Source organism: Falco peregrinus, chromosome 3 (genome assembly GCF_023634155.1).
Source record: "Falco peregrinus isolate bFalPer1 chromosome 3, bFalPer1.pri, whole genome shotgun sequence".
NCBI lineage: Eukaryota > Metazoa > Chordata > Aves > Falconiformes > Falconidae > Falco > Falco peregrinus.
In genome coordinates, this window is record NC_073723.1 from 110,844,519 (window position 1) to 110,863,810 (window position 19,292).

A 19,292-nucleotide genomic window follows, 5' to 3' on the forward strand; every position below is an offset into this window, starting at 1 on the left:
GGAAAAAAGCAAACGCACAGATTAGTTAATTCTTTGACCTTCATGTTTTTGGGTGAAGATAGTTTCCCATACCCCCCTCTGGGTTTCAGACAGGTGAAAAGCAGACGGGCTGCCCCAATGTCAATAAAACCATGGGCCAGCTTAGGAGTATCCCTGACCAGTGTAAACCTCCAGCAAGAACTTCTGAGATGATTATCCTCTCAAGCAGAGCTGCTCCTAAAAGCGCAAAGAAAGCTGCCTTAGAAGCTTGTAATTAATTAGATTAGCTACAATTAACGCACTCAGCACACTTAACTTCTCTAAGCTAGTTCGTATGGTTTATAGGGTCGCCAAATTAGATTAAGAAACTGGCCCATGTACCTAGACCTGGTCATTTATTCTCCTTTTCAAAATCTGACAGCATTTTACCCTATTTCATCATAGAAAAAGCACCACTGAAACACGTGTATCTTACGTGAGCACTCCCTCTGCTCTGTATGGGAAAGGATTGGGCAGCAAGATGAGGAATGGGGAGGGAACACACTTGATAGCCCCTCAAAGATACCCAGGGAAATAAAGAGCTTTTGGCCCCAAACCAAACTCTGCAGCAAGAAAGAAATTATGCAGGTGTTTTCCTTTGGCAGCGAGCATCCTGTGGCACCCAGGCACCTCTGACAAGAAGTAAATTAAACATAAGGTAAAGATGACTCGTTCAGCTTATCTGCCTTGGAGGATAAACATGACTCCAATGTGCTCAGAAAGTTAAACCCCTGCAATTACAAAGAGGATTTCCCAGTTTCTGCATTTCCCTCCTCAAACACAATGAGCTCCGTTGACTTTGTATGATGACCCCTTGCCTTTCATGTTCTGGAGATCCCTGCAAGGCAGCATCATCTCTTCCACATCTTGCCTAACTCAGAAGTGGAACAAGTGCCTGATGGCAACGCTGGAAGAGCAAGCTCATCCTTTGGTTGCAGCTTTGATAGACAAAACTCACACCAGCTGCTCAGTTGCAAGCCAAGGATCGAGGAGCCAAGGTGACTTCAGCTCCTGGGCTGGGCAATCAGGCAGCAGGTTCAGCATCCGTGCCCTCCGATCGGCCGGGTGCTGTCTGCTCCACTAACCTGCGTGCAATGTGTTTGAAATGCAATCCTCCCTTGACTTGACACAGCCTGAAATATCTCAATTCTTGTGCTTTCTGTAAAATTCTTCCCCCAGAGCTTTGGTAAAAAGTGGACAGTGTGGCTGGCAGGAAAGACAAGGTTGTTTCTGAAGCCTCGATCTGTCAGCCGGGGCATTGCTCCGTTTGTTATTGCATCTCCCAGGACATATTTAAAGCTCTCTAGATACCAGGAATGCAGCAGCACACATACGGATAGTCCCAAAACACTAAATCCTGTGTGCAATCCCCTAGCCCCGGCCAGGGGAGCACCGGCACTTGTCTAAAAGAGGACTCACTGCCTGAATTGCACCCAGAACCAAAGTATCTCTCTGTAAAGCCCAACTTCATATACAAGTGCCCTCCAAAAGTAATCAAAAAGTAGTATCGACCCTTTCAACATGAGCAAGGCCTCCCCAGTGATTTCTCAAGCATTTATTATCAAGTCTAGCGAGGCGAAAAACCACAATAAACCATATCCGTGCACACATGTGCCAGTGCATGGTAGAAAGCCACAATGTTTTATGCTCTGGGAACACTGAAGGGTACCGGCCAGGGCTCAGAGGGAGCAGAAGTCATCACCCTTGTGATGACAAGCGATATATTGCCCAACACGAAAAGCAAGAGGAAAAGTCAAAGTTCAGGCAGGCAGCCCATGGCGCAGGGCAGCATCTGGCCCTGGGTCCAAGATGGAGGTGAGAAGCACCCGTGATTATGCAGAAGCTCCTCCACAGAGCACCTCCAGGTTAAGAACCACACGGTGTCGTAAATAACCAGCACAAGGGAAGTGACAAGATGAAGGATTAGCATGCAAATACAGCGGCTTTGATAAAAAGCACTGATATTTATTCTCTGCTGAAGCAAAAGTGGAGGTAGATGCATGGCAAGGGGTGCCAGCTGCACCGTTCCTTCCCTCTCTCTCTCCATCACATGTTGTACACAGCTGTTCACCAGTTAAAAAATAAAAATAGATTCAGATGAGCTGACCTGATGGGACACAGGACTGCTCCAGAGCTTGTACAGACATAAACGCTTTTTTCCTTTTTGAAACAGCAGCAAGATAGGGAAGAAAAAAAAAAAGCACCTATAAAAGGAGCACCTGCAGTGAAAGGCTGATAACCTACTTCTGATAGCAAGAGAAAACTACTCTGAGAAAATCCTCTCGAAAAGTCGTCCCTGCTTCCAGCTTCACTCTAGACCAGTACAAGCATGCCACTGGTTTCCAGTGACCCAGCCCTACAGTCCTAATTTTGCAGCCCAGAGGTATGTATTTCCAGCATGAAAGAGATCTTTAAACACAGCCCACCCATACATACGCCAGCGACATTCATCCCACCGCTCTGAATTGCGACGCCATAAACCGGCACATTCAAGTGCCTGCAGACAATACCACGGCTCGGCAGGGGATGCCATGACGCCCGGTGGCCTTTGCCGTGGGTCCCATTGTCTGACCTGGGGCTTGTCATGCAGATCCTCTATTGAAAAGCCAGAAGCCCTCACAGCCTTGGCTTTTAGTGAGAAATCCAGGGCGCTCTGCTGACCACACAGCGGGAACGGGGGAGCTGAAGACACGGGATGTGCTCCGCAGGATGAGACCACCCAGCTCTCCCCCGCCTGCATCCACACGACGTCCTTACGTGCAACTGAACTGTCATCATCTCAACCCGTCTTACCAAACTAATACAATATGCACCCATATGCCACGACACATCACTTTGGAGCTGTCTGGGGTGGAGGGTATATAAACAGTGGTGTAGTGGAATTACCTGGGATGGGATTGAGGAAGAAATAACGATTAAGAGCATTTTTATAGCTTTACCTACTGCTTAAGGTTCGACCGTACATCATTTCTACATGGTAAGACCTCTTGTAGGCTGCAATGTCACCTCCACCCAGGAAGGCACCAGCCAGTACTTTGCACCATACGTATGTGCAATTAAAGCCTGGTGCAAAGCAATGCCGTGGTTTTTCGACTTCACCTTTCTTGAAAGGTTTAGCTTCCTTAGAAATCTAATCCCTACCTAAACCATGACAGGTCGAGAGCCTCTTACCTCCTCCCCACACCAAGCCCTTGGCAGGCACTGCTTTCACACAACAGCACAGCTCATTTATTATTTTTGAGGGGAGGTGGCAGCATTCTTCTCCTCTATTTGGATTTAAAAGCCAGGCCAGCCAGCCAGGCACCATGACGTCTGCATGGCATGTATTTTAATCCTAGACCAAAATAATTTAAACTGTGCTTTCCTACTTCTTAGCAAACCATTTAAAGCTTCTGAAGCTGAGGAAGACAGATTAGTTTCTGGGGAAAAAATATTAGGGGGAAAAAAACCAGCACAAGTGAAAACTGCAATTTTTATCAGCCTTGCAAAGGTGTAGAATACATCAGGGGAGGAGGGTGCAAGTCCTTGGTGCCTTTAGCTCTTTTTTGGGTTGAAAACACTGAATGGATTTTTAGTTGTTTTTTAGAGTCCAGTAAAATTCAGCATCCCCCAGAGTTTCAGTATGCAGAGATGGCACATCTTTGTAACTGGAAATGCAGAGAATAAGTATTTCTGATGTCTGAAGGCACTGATACCCAAACAGAGACAGAGCCAGCTTGCTTTGAACATGTTCCTGTCTCCCCTCAGTGCTGCATAACAAAGCATCAGAGACTTTCACCCAGAGCGTGAGATAACTGAAATAAAGATCAGCTGGGAAGGGAAAACTGAATGCAAAGCACATGCCCTTCACGATAATTAAAGGGCACTGACTTTTTAAACTTTGAGTACATCAAATAAAGTAACCTATCCAAGTTCAAAGGTCGTAATCCCCATCGGAAAGAGGGGAAAGAGTCAGCCTGGCTATTGAAATCCCATTGCTACACGGCCCTCGGCTGAAAACAGCACCACAGCTTTGCGGCTAAAGGCTGACAGCCCTCGGCGTTGGCGCTCCCAGGGGGACCCTGCCAAGCCAATGCTGCAAGTGTTGTACATTGAGCTGCTGGCACTGCTTCCTCCAACGCGGAGCTGGGTTTTGGAGGTAACCTCTCCACGCCCAGCCACGCTTGGCACGAGAGCCCGCAGGATGGCGGCGCCGAGGAGGTAGGGCTGCAGATGAAAGCACCCGGTCCTGTTGGCTGGCACAGATGTTTACAGCAACTGCGCCGCAAGTTGCAGCACGAGAAGAATGCACCAGACCTCAGAAAGCCCAGCTCTCCACATCTTTGTGGGGAAAAAAAGAAAATCCCACATCTATCTCCTTATTCTCTAAAATACCATTTTCATGCTCCTTGCAGTGCAGGGATGCAGTGCAGCCAAAAGACAGGGATATACGGAGCAAAGCTGGGTGATATTAAGAGCTGTAGCTCTGGTACAAAAGCAGCCCATCCTGTAAAACAAACAACATTCCAGCTTCTACCTCTCCCTTGCCTCTCAGGGTAAACCACAAAATTGCTTTAATTAGTCATCATGTTGGTGCCATGCTCCCCAGACTGCATGGAAAAAAAATAATCAGTATTTAAAATTAGTCACTCTTCCATCAAAAGATCAATATTTCTGGCACAACGGTCGACATTCCTCTGCTGCTTTTCCGTTTCTGCATTCCTGTGCCTTCTGACATCGTGTCCTGATTGTGGCCAGTTATTTAACCACATGAGTCATCGCCCTGCTATGATATTTGTAGGTTCATACGTTAGGGCTTAAAAAGAATTAGATGACTACAGCAAACATTATACCTGGTGTTCAGCTTTAAAAAAAAAAAAACTATTCGTGAAGCATGTCTTCCAGTAAACCTGTACATTTAGAACTAAAAACCAGCACTACTGATATTGTATGATGTTCTGCAGCTTCAGTCAAATCCTTTAGAAAACCTACCGCTCATCCATAAAGTTTGTTATCAGTTGTATGATCAAAGACCTTGCCAAATACTCCCTCTCCATGAGACAACAGTAACTTCCATTAATTATTCCTTATCAAACAGTTTTTCTATTACTCCCTTCCGAACTGATAAGATGACACAGTGACCTCCAACTATTTAAAATTCTCTCGCTTGTCCTTTTATGCTCCATATGAGCATTTCTGGGATATTTCTAATAAATCCTGGAAAAGAGATAGCCCTAGCCACTTCTTTAATGCCAACAGGCAACAGTAGCTGACTTCAAACAACTCATGCCTGGTAGATGACGTCTTCCCACAAAAACTGGCAAATCACCCCTAAAAAAGGGGTTTGCAAGTCCTCCCTCACTGCCCTCTTCCCTGAACCTCCTGTTCCTGCTTCACCTCTGCTCACCGCATCTTAGTATTTTAGATCACAAACAGATATTCGGTTTGAATTTCTGCAGTTAATAATTTGTAGCTTCAGTTTAATATTGGAATCCACCCACGAACACCCAACACTCTGTTGTAGGGAAAGCAGATACAGCAGATGCAGAAAACTTAAAAAAAGCTTTAAAAAAACATAAATAATCAGTTTAAGTCAGCAAACAAGTTAATCCAGACTAGCCTTCTGGACATAAGGTGCATTAATAATGCTTCTGTAGCAATGGAGGGTTCACTAGAGCCAGGACACTGTCAAATAGCGAGGCTAATACAGATTACATGCTCCAAGGGCAGTGGCTTTAGCAAGACAACTCATTTTGTATCAAGTGTAACAGCAGCACGCTCAGAGGAAACCCCTGGTGGGCAGCAGAATAATTTGAAGAGCACACAGTGGTCTTTGGTGCAGTATTTGGGCCTTGTTCAGGTAATTTCTACTTAGCCCTTAAAGCTCATCAGTTGCCAAAAGGCTGCAAAAAATGAGGGGAATACACACACAAATCTGCAAGTCATTAATAAGCACTTTAACGCGGCCACTTAAAAACAAGCAATGAATAGTGGTGCCTTTTTTATTCTTTAGGAGAACAAGGAAATATTTGAAGAGCACAATGACTTCACCAGAGCTTCCTGTAGTGTCTCCTGATCTTGTCTTGGCAGAAAGCTGCACACTGGTTTCTTCATGAATTATTACTTGGGAATATGAAAATTTTATGCCTGCTTGCTCTTGGAATCGCGCGGCTTACACCACATTTATTTACCTTTAGAAAAATGAAATTTGCTCCTCGGAAGAACTGCCTCCCAGAGGGCTCAGACCCAGCAACGAAGCCACAAAGACTGAATTTTTGTCATATTTGACTACATCACATGGCGGAGCAGGCTGAGGCAGCTCCATGCTATTGCAGTACAAATAACACATTTTATTTAAGTATCTTTCCCTCAATGGGAACGCTTTTCCTGTTCTCTTCCAGAAACTTGGAAGCAGGGCAAATTCACCCACACATTAAGCAGCATTGTCAACTGAATTGCTTACTTCTACCAGTGAATATGCTTACTTCTCACATGCAGCTCTCTGTTTTATTTTGAAGCCACCCACACTCAGCCTTCCTCCAAATTATATTACTCACAGATATAGATGTTCTGCTGTAAAAGCAGCCAACGTACATCCCTGAGTGCCGTGGCTAGGCAAACTCATTGGCTTTGACAGTAATGACTTGAGTCTAGGGCTACGTGTGGTTTCTCTCAAAGAGGACACAGCTCACACTCGGAGCTGCGGAAAGGTGGCTGCATGTAAAATACACAAAACCAGCAAGCAAAACCCCCACCCCAGCTCCATTAACATTTCCTAGGAGCAATGAGGCAATAACTACTGCAAGCAGCCACTGAATCCTTCTTCTTGTGCAAAGTGCTTGTGTTGGCAGAGCTGTGCGTTACACCGACCTGTTGAAACACTTGCTGCAGCGGCAGGCACGTGCGGCACTGCTGCATCCCAAGTGATGCAGTGCAAACCCCTCGGTTGCAGCTTCCCGTTGCAAATCAAGGTGAGCAGAGCTTTCCCCAGCAGCTACTTACTGTGCGAGAAGCGTTGTGTGATGGGGGTGCCCGGGTAGGGGTAAGTGCGACTCTCCCACTGAATATTTCCTTCTTGCACTGCTTTGATAAAGCCATGATAACACTGATGGGCCACACCTAGGGAAAAACAAGATGTCAGCAAAATTTGAGGCAGGTTGGGAACAAACCGTGCCTGCACAGTTGCACAAGCAGCGTGACAGCAATTATAAAGAACCCCTGTATTTAGATTATAAATACACTGGTGGAAATTCAGAGGATTAAACAGAATAAAGAATGGGGACTCTGCAAATGGGGAAGTCAGCAACGTTCACTGAACTGATTCACCACATTTCCAGTATCTGTCAGCTGTAGCTTGGTAAAGCAAAGCTTTGTGAAAGGTAAACACACATGATGCCTTAGCAGAGCTGGTTTTCAGCCTTCTTTGCTGCAACACAAACCTGCTGTCCCCTAATCACACCCCCTGAGAGGCAGCTGCCCTTCCCTTAATGGACCTTGGAGAACAAATAACATGCAATAATGAATTTTTAAGAGCATGCACGCAGCTACTGCAAAGGAATCTAAAATAAATGCGAGAGGAGACATCAGTGATAAAAGTCAGTGTGCCTTAGGTGAAAATATTCCTCCTTAGCTGTGTGAGGGAACAGATCTGGCTGACTACAGCTCCTCTGGGGAGCAGGCCAGCCTCAGAGCTGCAATTAATTCTGTGTATGGAGTACATATGTCTATGTTTGTGCTGAGAGGGGCCAGAGACTGCTCCCTGTGGAAAGAGAAGGGTCTGGTGAAGTTTTATGACTGCAGCAGCTCAACAGATGCTTGGTGGCATCCGCTACGCTACAGCGGCCCTAGCACTGAGGATGCCACAATCTGCCCAGATTTTTTTCCCAAGGATTTGTTTATTGAAAACCCAGTGCCAGGAACACCCCCAGTAAGAAATCACACTCCAGGATATAAAGCAGGAAGTTGATGGGTTTTTTCTGATAAAAAAAAAAAAAAAAAGAAAAAAGCCCAGGGTCCTTAAGCAGCCTGTCACCAAGACTCATGTGAGAAACAATCTGAACTATCGGATTTCATAGCAGATGTATCCTGACAAACAGGAAAAATGAATGAGAAAACAAATCCAGCATTTACCTCAAGTGACCTCTCTGCTTCATGGCACACAGGTTAGCAATTACACTCCCTTTTTTTACTATAGTTGCCACAAAAATGGCACAGCTGCCCAGCACCACTTCATCCCCTGAGGCTCGAGACTCAGACAACTCACTCCAATGCCACGTCGTGCCTCGGGCTGCTCAGCCCTCCCTTCCACTCCAGGGATGTTTCCCACAGTCTATTTTGGGGTGAATCACCAGGTGCTTGTTTGTTCCAGCTGCATCCTTTGCATCTCTTAAGGCTGCTCCAGGAACAAGCACGTGTGAGAAAGCACACCCAAGCTGCAACTCAAGGGCCATGGACACTTGAAAAAAAACCTTTCAACAGGGGTGTGGGCTGCTGCTGACCCAAAATTATGCAAAAAGAGTAATTTTGTGCAATGTTCGCTTCTGAAGCAGCTGTGTTTTTCTTAACCTCCAGCCTGTTAAACTCCAGGCAAGGCAGAAAATGCCTGGAATCTGAGCAATGCTTTCCCATGTGCAGAGAAGTCCATAAATTAGACATCACCCCACACACCCGCCAAAGGCGTTTCTCACCTGACACCCATTCTGCATTTTCCAGAGGAAACAAGTTACCCTCATGCAGCAGCGTGCCTCATTTCCTACCGATTTAACTGTGGTCTCCTTTTAAACTGCTTGTTTTTTAATGATGCTTGCAATCAAAGTGCATGTCCCCAACAGAAACATAACAGAAACCATTCAATATATTCAAAAAATACTGAAGCAGAGAGCTTTGTTTGTATCCTTGTCCAAACTTTACCTACCTATTTGTTGTAACATATATATCTAGCATTAAAATATTGCCATGAGGCTTCAGAATTAATGCTGCACAGAGGCAAAGCAAAGTATCTGTATCTCAGGGCTACTCTTTCAGGAAGTCTGAATATGCAGATCTATATTAATGTAGATTTTGTATACCACTTATCTTCAGCAGAGCTGTAAGAATCAGACATGGCTTTGTTTCCAGCCAAAAGCATAAGCTTTGGGAATGTTAATTACCGAGCAAGATGCAAACGAAGCACAATTACAGCCACGAAGCACAATTACAGCCACGTTAGACACGGCATGCCGGCAGTGGGGGCTGCTGCGTGGTGGAGGAAGCCTGAATGCCAGGCCAACAGCGCTGCACGTCAGCTACGCACGGGGAGCTTTCAAAAGCGACATAAGTGAGCTGCTCCATCATGGGGGTTTTGGGGTTTCACTCTCTTATACTTCAAATGAGGTAGAGGGACTCAACTCTGCACCATTATTAGCAATGCCTTGAGCAAAGCAAGCGACCCGATGGCTGTAGCTATTTTTCTGGCATTTTGTGTAAGTCAAATTTCTCAGTTTGAGGGGAAAACAATAGAGGAGGCTAACAAAAGAGCAGCTAGGATCCAAATCCGTGTTCCCACAACTAAAAAAATGCAGTCTCATTACAGCTATTTGTACCTTTGATTAGTCGATACCACTGTTTGCAGACAAGGGCAGCCGTTTTGTGCTCCTGATAGGGTGAAAGGAAGGAGAGAATATATTCCAAAACCTCTTCTGGGAGCTCCAGCATTGATCTGTTATGCCTGGTCTCCTCGACCTCCAGCTCAGCATGTGGCTCATCGTCTTGCTCCATTGTCCCTTCGACCACAGCGTCTTCTGGATCCACAGCCATAAAACCGTCATCTTCACTGTCCGAGGAACTGGCCATGGCATTCCACTTCACAGCTGCAAGGAGGTGGGGGGGCGGGGAAGAGACAACAGTAAGGTCACAAAGGAAATTAATAGCATCAGAAATACATCTGCTAACTCTGTATGTTACACCAAAGGTCTATGTCAGGCTCTACCCCAGCAAACTCCAAGTCAAGGACGTGGTTTTTGCACAGCTTTGAAGCAGGCTGAACACGGCTTAGGAACAAGCTGTTCTCCATCAGCGCAGCATTTTCCCAGGCCACTTCATCTCTCCCCACTCTCAGCCCTGCTGTTGCCTACAGACAGGTCCAGAGAGAGCAAAAAACCAGCTGGAGGAACAGCAGCCTCCTGAACCCCTGCTCCCTTGCTGAGCATGAAAGGCACCGTGCTGCCACACTGGTGGCCTGGGCTGGTTTGCACTGCAGAGCTGGGCAGTGACTGGGAAAGGGATCCCCACCGAATTGAGAGCAACCCAAGGCACGAAAGGATCGAAGGAACAGCTTTGGAACTCTTCCTCCCCTGCATAACCAGTTTTGCCAGTGAGCCTGCTTTATCTCAAGCAATTTCTCAGTAGCACACAGCGGGGGAAAAAACCCTGACCCATTCTCCCTTAACATTCCCTTTTTTTTGGTTGTTAAATACTTGCACACAGTTCTGGTAGCTGGTGAGGAAAGCAAAATCCCCACAGATTTACTGCTGCTGAAAGGCTGGAATATCCAATATTGTTATCTCCAGCGATTCAGAACAACTTGAGTATAAGGTAACATATCGATGACAGAAATACATCATGAAATAAATTCATCTTAACAAGTGGCTGCATCCAATGTGGCCAGCTGGCATCGTGTGCAGTTAAACCCATGCCCATTGCTGCAAAACAAATCCCTGGACCCTATTTCCTAGGAAGCAGCCATCCTATTCTGGGGAGAGCAGCAAGAATTTTCCCTTCCAGTGCCACTGGGTGAAGACTAAGGGATGCAATGGCTCTGTGATTGCAAGCACTGATAGGTCACACCAAAATAACAGCTCATGAACATGACACGTGGACTTTCTTTTCCAGAAACTGCAACCACAAATTCCCTTTTTATCCTTTCCTAGCACAGCAGGTTGTAATGGAGGACCCACATGAGGGCAAGGTTTCAGCTCTTACATCGCTCAGCACGAGTTTCTCCCAACTTCACCAGGCAGAGGCTGCCCAGGCATCTCCAGGTCTCAGATTGACTGGGATGATGGGATGCAGATCACCGCAGTCCATGGGACAAATCCCATCCACAACAAGCCCAGGAAGCAAACCCACTCCTCAAGAGGGAAGACAAGACATGGCTTTTTGCCCAACACACTTAAATACAAGTTTATAGTACCTTATTTTTACCAAACTCTTAGTATCACAGAAAATACGGCTTGAAGGAATTTAAGTTACCTAGCTATCAGGAATAAACTAAAAAGCTTCCAGCGATGCAAACTCTACTGTCTTCCCTAGCTAAACCTAGGATTTTCCCATCCCAGCATGCATTGAGCCAAAGAGCCACGGGAATAACAGACAGCAGAGATGCAGAGCGGAAAAGCTTGCCATGACAACTAATTAATGCTCAGAAAAATTGCATTCGACAGCATTACTCTCCACTTTTGTCAGGTTCCTCAATGAAGCAGCTTCAGAAAATCCTAGGGGCTGTCAATCTTCAGTAGAAACGACGTCAAAATTAAACTTATAGTTATCAGCCTAACAGATGCTCTGCACATTCTCCCGTGTCAGAAATCCTTCTTAGAGTCAATGTTATGACAGAGAAAGGTTGAAACCCAAATGCTTTGACACAAGCGCTGCTGCTGCTGCCAGCAAACTGCATTACGCAGCAGATAATACACATATTCCCAAAGATTAAGAAATGGAAAACTAAAAAAGAAAAAGTGAAGCTGCACTAAAAAAAAGAAAAAAAAATAAATTTAAAAACCAGAAGGTTGGGTCTTTTTCCAAGCAAAAGCATCTATTGTCATGAAGCGCATGTGCTGATTTCCACCCTGACATGACAGGGCACGAAGCCAAAGGCTGCCAGTACTCCAACCTTGGGATGCGGTTTTGCTCGAGCCAGGGAGGTTGGAGGAAGGAGGGTTGGTCCCTATCTCACAGCTTGGGAAAACAGAGCAGAACACCTACCCAGGCAGAGCAGAAGGCATTTCACACCCTGAAAACATGCTAGAAAACCAAACATAAGCACATTTGCATCCAGATCAGGTACAACAGGGCACCTGCGGGTGACAACACCGAACATAAGCCTCAGCTCGACAGGTTCACACAAGACATCTGTTGTGTTATTAAGGTTTAGAAGCAAAGATTATGTGTGTTTCCCAACAGCTTTTATTTGCCCTTTAAATAATGTCCAAAACCTACTGCAGGAAGTCTGCTGAGAAGTGCAGGAACGAATGCCTGGCTAGCAAGGTTTTTTTTCCAATTATTAAATCCCAATTTCAATCCTCTGGAGCGGGCTTGGGAACCACGCAACATAGCAAGCTAATCACAGGCGCAAAACAGCTTAGGCGTTAGAAAAGCATCTCTAGGGCCAATTTTAAAAAGGCAGGAGGAGTAGCAAAATCCCTTGATGCCTCAAATAGCACATGCTCGTGCAGATCTGGGGATGGAGAAGCTGCACTGGGTTTTGTCTGGTCTTACCAGACCACTTGATAATATTACAAATATTCAAATGCATCTACTTTGCTAGATCCTTGTTTTCTAAACTTTTAGGCATCAACTTTGCACACTCATGATGTGTTATTTTTCTTAAGGAAAACAAGACTGGCAACAAACAACTCCCAAAAGGCAAGTTGCTGTCAAAATAACCCTTCAAGCCTGACCTGCCGTGGATGCAGATTTTGCTCTCATGGCACGGAAACAGTGGGCTGGGAATAACTACTCCCAGACTGCAAAGCAGGAAAAGCCCTGTCCTATAACCCTGCTCCAACATCAAAAAAAGGAAAAAACCTCAGACAGTCAGTAAGAGAGAGCTAAAGCATCCCAACAAGCTCCTATTACCAATTATTCAGCAGATCCATGGGAGGAAATCCCATGCCAGTGTTTTTGCTAGTTATTTGAAGAGCAGAACAGAGTGCTTCTGTCCTGTTTGCGTTCAGGGGAGATGCAATAGGTGCTTTCTCACTCATCCTGGCTCTCCAGGTGCTCTATGCTTGTACCAGCCTGGGCTTCAATTTGTACACAGACTAAAATTAATCTCCGAGCACTCAAAAAGCTGCAGCAAAGTGATTTAAGCAGTCATCTCTCATCCAAAAGTATATGCAATTCAATTAACTCACTAAAACAGATCCAGGAGCCCCATTCTGCTTGGACTGATTGCTGCAAAGGCCAACACAAGTCCCTTGAAGCATCATATTTTGGACCCTACAGCCCTCCTGGTTGTGGAGAAGTGCCTTTATATTCCAGCAGCAGAGGTTTTACAGTGTTCAGAAATTTGCCTAAAGCCCTACCAAGGAGGAATTGCAGCTGCTTAAAATAACATGTAAAGAAACGCTAGAAGGGCAGCTGAAACAGAGCTCCACTAGCACTGATCAGATTTGCCTGGCCCTTCCTAAAAGCTGTGTGTCTGCCAGTTGGCAAAACGTTGTAACTCTTTTCTTCCTTTCACAGCATTTCAATTTTCCCTCTCTCCCCTCCTGAAATCATTTAAGAACCTGCCATTTATTCTGCTAAAGTAATTACCCACTGCAGTGGAACAAACAGATGAGGAATATTAAAATGCAGGCAAAAAAACCCACCAGGTTTAAGCACTTCTTGAAGCCTGGTAGTGACATCAGGCAGCCAGCTCCTGCAAACCCCCTCTTGTCCCAGCAAGGTTTTCCTACCTGCAAGCACCTCTCCTGGTCCCATTGACCCCAATTCACAGGCGTGGGTGGCATCGGTGGTTCCCATCCCGAGCTGCCTCCTCTTCTCCGCAACTCTCAGCTGTTTTAAGAAGTGCTTGAACCCGCAGGGTTTTTGACCTGGCCTTTTTTTTTTTTTTTTCCTTTAAGTCAACAGATTTTAGGGGAAAAAGCCTCCAAGGGAAAGTTCTTGAATGAAAATAAGAGGCCGTGCAATAGTATTGAGTCAGAGCACATTATGCATAAGGGAATGCTCATTTTCACATGCCACAAAAAATTCTCTCTCCAAACATAATCATAGAAGCTATGTTCTCACCTGGGGGAAAAAAAAAATAATAAAGGTGTGTGAAAGGACCCAGCCCTGGCTGGCTGACTGCTGCAGCTGGAACGAGAAAGGGACTCTGCAGAACAGAACGGTTAATTGCACTTGGCAATCAGGAGCTATGGCGTTAATTTAGGGTTGGAAGATAGCAACTGCCTCTAACTCACTCCAGACTCTTCCTCATACTTTGCAACTGCTTATTCTGCTTGTCAACAGGCCCATCTGCACGGCAGGGTAGCATTTATGGGGACATTTAGACCTTTTAGGCTTATTCTCTTACCCAGTGTAAAAAAAAAAAAGCCTATTCCATCAGACGCATTTAATAATAAGTCTTAGGCTGCTTTCCTTGAAAAAAATTTCCAATGGTATTGGGATGGGTTATTTTTGCACAGTATTTTATTGTTTGTCTCATGCAGCCATGCCACCAAGCACTTCAACAGCAGCTTCGCCCGCTTCAGTTTGGCTTTTGCTACTATCAGTTGCCCTACAGAAGCCCCGAGCCATTTTCTAGTGATGTAAAAGAAAAAATAAAGCACTATTTCCTAGGCAGAAGCACACTATTTTATGAAAGCAAGAGCACAGGGAGTGAAAGGTCTGTGGGAGCCACTGGATTCCGGGTAGGAATAAACGCTGTTCAGTAAGATGTTGTTTCCAGTCCCCCAAAACTTGCACCAGTTAGAGCTGACCCCTTTGAAAATCAACTGCTAGAGAAGTTCAAGAATGGAAAGAAAAAGCTGATTTTAGTCAGCAAAAAGAAAACAAAGCCTCTGGGAAACCAAATGATGAGCAATATCCTGTCTGTGCTGTCATTGAGCATCGCACCCAGATGAAGGAGCAAGACCTCAGGGATACCTACAGCATGCTTTTCTTCTTATCCCTGCAAAACAGGCAATTACAAGTTCTTTGAAGCACAGCGTTTCCTTTTTTTTTTTTCCCTTTAGCCGCCCTTCAACAGGAAATTGTTTTTTTTTTTCTTTCATATGAGACCTAGCTTCGCCCATGAAAATAAAGGTTTCCTAAACTCCATCTGCAAGTTTGAAAAGTCAAATCTGTATCTTTCAGTATTACCTCCCTGCCTTGTGTTTTCCCTGTTAAACCAGTATTTTTATAGACTCCAGAGACAAATTCAAAATTACATGACTTCATTTTACAGTGCCATATAACCTGGTCCATGCTGCAATGAAACAGCATGATTGCAACTGAATTTTAATTGATTATTGTAATAAAAAGGTTTAAAGTTACCAGAAATCCCTCCTTCCCTCCCGACGATGATGAGCTAACCTTCAGCTACTCCAGATCCCTGCTCATTTTTATTGTAAACTTTCACCAAAAAAACCAGTAATAACACTGCACAGTAAGATTTACTGCCCAATCAGCACAGCAACTAAAAATAAATTACGCCTAATCTTTCTTCCTACAAAATGAGAGAAAATTTGAGGTTTTTTCTGGATTTATTATAGGAATACAAACCTATGCAGCACATTTTATATACTTGTTATTAGTGTACAGCTCATGACAACAAGAGGAAACAGCCGAGTTTCATGACTCCGCACTTCAGGTGTACACAGCAAAATCTGTCATTCGAATTTGCTAATGGAACAAACAGGACAAAACCTCAGAATTGGCCTAGAAGCTTAATAAAATATTAACAAATCAAGAACTAGACCAAAAAGTGAGGGCACCATCTCCAGATATCCCTGCAGAATGCTGCTAAACAAGGAGAGATCTCCAACATCCAACAACCCCCCCCATCCACAACAAATGGGATTTGGAGGCTTCCTAATTCCTTTTGACAGCATTATTACACTTAAAACAGCTTAACTTCTTTAAAACCTGTCAAAATCTGGCTTGATAAGCACTAGCAGCACAAAAGCAGCTGGTATATTTCTTATTGAGGTACCACTTGAGCTCACACACATGCTGTTGGCCAGCGATCTGCAAATTTAATCATACTGGGCATTAAATACATTTGCCCTTAAGTTTAAAAAGTGATCCAGGTGGGCCAGGCATCTGTACATGGGGCACCACGCTCCTTCAGTTTCCTCAATAAAAATTCGGGCTTCCACGTGCACGTCTCCAACTCTGCAACCTCATTAATTGCTCGATGACATGACATCCCTCCTCCAACCAAGCCAAAAAAATCAGCAAGTCTGAAAATCAACCCTAGCTGGGGTTCTCCAAATGTAGGACGGGTCATTCCAGCAACTCAGACCCACATTGGGCCTGTTTGGAAAATTACACTCTGGTGTAATAATTGGTGGGTCTGTATCTAGGTTTGCTCTTGTGATTCATCCCCTCTACTGAAATCACCCTAAATTTTGCAGGGCTGTAAATAATTAGTATTTGGGGCTCACATACTCCCTCTGCCGGCTCCCTGCGAGCCGCTAATTAAAATGATTCCCGCCTGAACGTTTTCCTAGCAAAACAAATAATCATGATTCATTTCAGAAAGAAAGGCAAAACTGCATGCTAGCCAGAAAACGCGAATGATCCCTAAACAAGGAAATGAAAGGCTCTGAGACTTGGAAATAGAAGATTTTACAAGAAAACGTGTAGATGCTTCTCCTGCTGTAACATGAGCTGTCTAAGGACAAACAGTTTGCACATCGGCTGCCTGGATAAAAACAACTGATGTGATTTTCGGTACCTATCCAAACCTGCCTGCACTGATTCATCAGCAACAACTCCTGCTCAATAAATGCCAAGCAAACACACAACAGCAGGTCCTGGAAATAGTTGTCACCTCTCTCCTCTGTTAAAATAGCGTAGCAGGTCTCAAGCTTGCGGGCAGCACTTGGAAAGCTGCAGTTAAATTAATTATTTTGAGAACAGCCTGTAAAAATGACACAGCACTCCTTACTTTCTACAGACATCTCTTAAACATCCCAAATCCGCTAAAATTGGCTAATCTGTACACAGGTTTCAGGCAAATGAAGGCAAATTTACAGCTGAACCATGAGGAAAAGACATGCTACTGGTCTAAAAACCAGTTCAGTTTTGACTGTATGAAAAATATATCTGAAAACACACCTCTGAAACATCGTTTCTGTATTTACATTTCCAGACAGCCCAATGCCCATTTCTATCACCAAGCTGACCAGATAAACTATTCAGGCAAAATAATTGCATGTAAACCATGGAAATATCTTAGAGAAGTGTTTGCTAACAAAACTAGGAGGTACCTGTACATATTGGGTGGTTTAATTCCCAACTTTTTGACAGACTGCATTAGAGGCAGCTATTCAGTGTGGTTGGGATTATTTTTTTAAAAAAGAAAAACTTTCTTTGCACAGCATAACCCAATGAATCCAAACAGCTGCTCCCAACACAATTCCCACTAAACTGCTGCCCACACGGAGGAAACCACAGTCCCCGAGGTGCCCACGTGTCAAGCAAACACTGCCACAGGAAAGCAGCCCGCAGCAAGTGTCAGAGTCTGACCTGGCGCACGGCTTCCTTGGCTGGGAAAGCCCTGGATCGCATCCACCTCCTCCAGCTCAGCCAGCAAAACAGGCAGCTCGGGAAGCAGCAAAAATGTCATTTCCTACTGGTGCATCGCTTGTGGGTGAGCCCCTGCTGCCTGCAGCATTGGACTTGGGGGGGTGTCAGACCTTTTTCCTCCCCCATAGCTCCTCTGATCTCCAGGATTTTGAGCTTTCTTGCCTTCAGCAAGGGTGCCCACAGGGTCTTTCGTCTCCCTTTCCTGTCCTGTGAAACTTGGGGCAACTCAGGATCTTTGAGACCTTTATCCTTTCATTGAATCAGGCAGGAAGGGGCGACAGGGTCAGGGAATTAGCGTGAGAGGGAGAGCAAACTGCAGAAGCTTTGCTCCCAGGAAAATAACCCTGGCAAGAGCTCATCGAGAGACAGACACATGCTGCTCCACACGACTTCCGTCAGAAACTACCAGCACCTTAAGAGACTTAAATAATCAGCGTTAATACCCACACTGCAACATTGTCCATGTAAATGAGGCAATCTCTTGTTGCTTTAAGCAGTAGGACAACCAGTCAAGATTCAGGTTTCTAACACCACTGCAAGATTCCTGCTTAACGTTTTGCTGTGGGAACAAAGAATGAAGTTTTAACGCTCAGGAAAATTAAATTAAGCCAATGCCAGGTCAAGGTCAGGGTTTACCAGCAGGGCAACTTGTCATGCAAGCTCTCACATTCAAGCTTCTAGTTACCCCCCAAAACATGGTCTTTGGCTTAGCACATGCATGTGCTGGAGGAGGGGTGGGGAAGAATTTCCTTTTTGCAATAAACAAAGTTATTCTGCACCCTAAATTCACAAACCACATCGTTCCCCTATCCACTAAGAAATAAGTCATGAGCAGCACTGAGACATTCAATCTGAAATGAAGACAAGCTCAAGGGTACTGACTTTCAGGACACAAAAAAAAAAAAAAAAAAAAAAAAAAAAAAAAAAAAAAAAAGAGGATGCACTGGAAAAAGCCGTGTATTAGTGTAGACCCGGTAGCCAAGGTTTAATTTAAATCGATATCTACTGCTTTCAGATGGACTGCTGACTTCGCAGCAGTGCGCTGATAGAATGTTTTTTTTCTTTGTTAGCAAGCAGGGTACCAAGATATCTAATACCATCTTGACACGGACATTATCAGCGTATGAGCACTGCAAACGATGCTTTCCTCCTTATCTTAACTCCTAGCAGATGAGCTGCTCAGCTGTAACACGTATTGTGTGTCTAACACACTAAAAGCGTGTTTTCGCCATGTCCACTCACCTAATCGCATCAAATAAATTTGTATGCCACCTTCAAACCAGTTTCTGTAATTCCTGGTGCAAAGCCTTTGATGAAAGCTGCCAACTACAGAGTTAACCATCTAGCAAATATTGCCCAGGAGCAGGCCTGGATCACACCAAAGGGAATTTAAAGGCAGATCTGTTTGCTAAACAGGCATTGCAACAATACAGAAAAAATTTTCTCTCTCTCACCCGTGGAAAAAAAAAAAAGAAAAAAAAAAAAAAAGGAGTTTACACTGATTGATACGAATCCGGCAGTGTAGCACATACCTGCCCAACACAACCTCAAATGCCTTTACAAAAGCAGTGTCGACGGGTGTCCCAGTGCCTGGCTCATTAAGCACCACAGTGGTAATTAACCCCATTTTATAGGTAAAGGCACAAAAGCACCAAGAAGCTGAGGTCAAGCAAGCCCTCAACAGCACTGGGATTACAATACCAGAGGTTTCTGGCTCTCTGACCTGTGCTGAAGAAATTAGGCCACGGCCTCTCCTGAGTTAAGATGAACGTGCAGATAGCACCAAGAGCTGTGTT

General features: G+C 44.8%; 1 protein-coding gene across 2 annotated transcripts in view; it reads right to left on the reverse strand.

Moving 5' to 3' along the window:
* Positions 1-19,292, reverse strand: part of FBXO42 (F-box protein 42) — a 48,215-nt gene that overhangs the window by 22,651 nt on the left and 6,272 nt on the right. The window contains exons 2-4 of one of the 2 annotated variants that reach the window (XM_055800058.1): positions 13,656-13,989; positions 9,579-9,845; positions 7,000-7,116 (exon numbers count right to left, since the gene is read on the reverse strand). In XM_055800058.1, the coding sequence (XP_055656033.1) occupies positions 7,000-7,116; positions 9,579-9,845; positions 13,656-13,722 (451 nt within the window). In that variant the 5' untranslated portion in view covers positions 13,723-13,989. The remainder of the gene's footprint in view (positions 1-6,999; positions 7,117-9,578; positions 9,846-13,655; positions 13,990-19,292) is intronic. The other variant, XM_055800059.1, reaches the window with a different exon arrangement.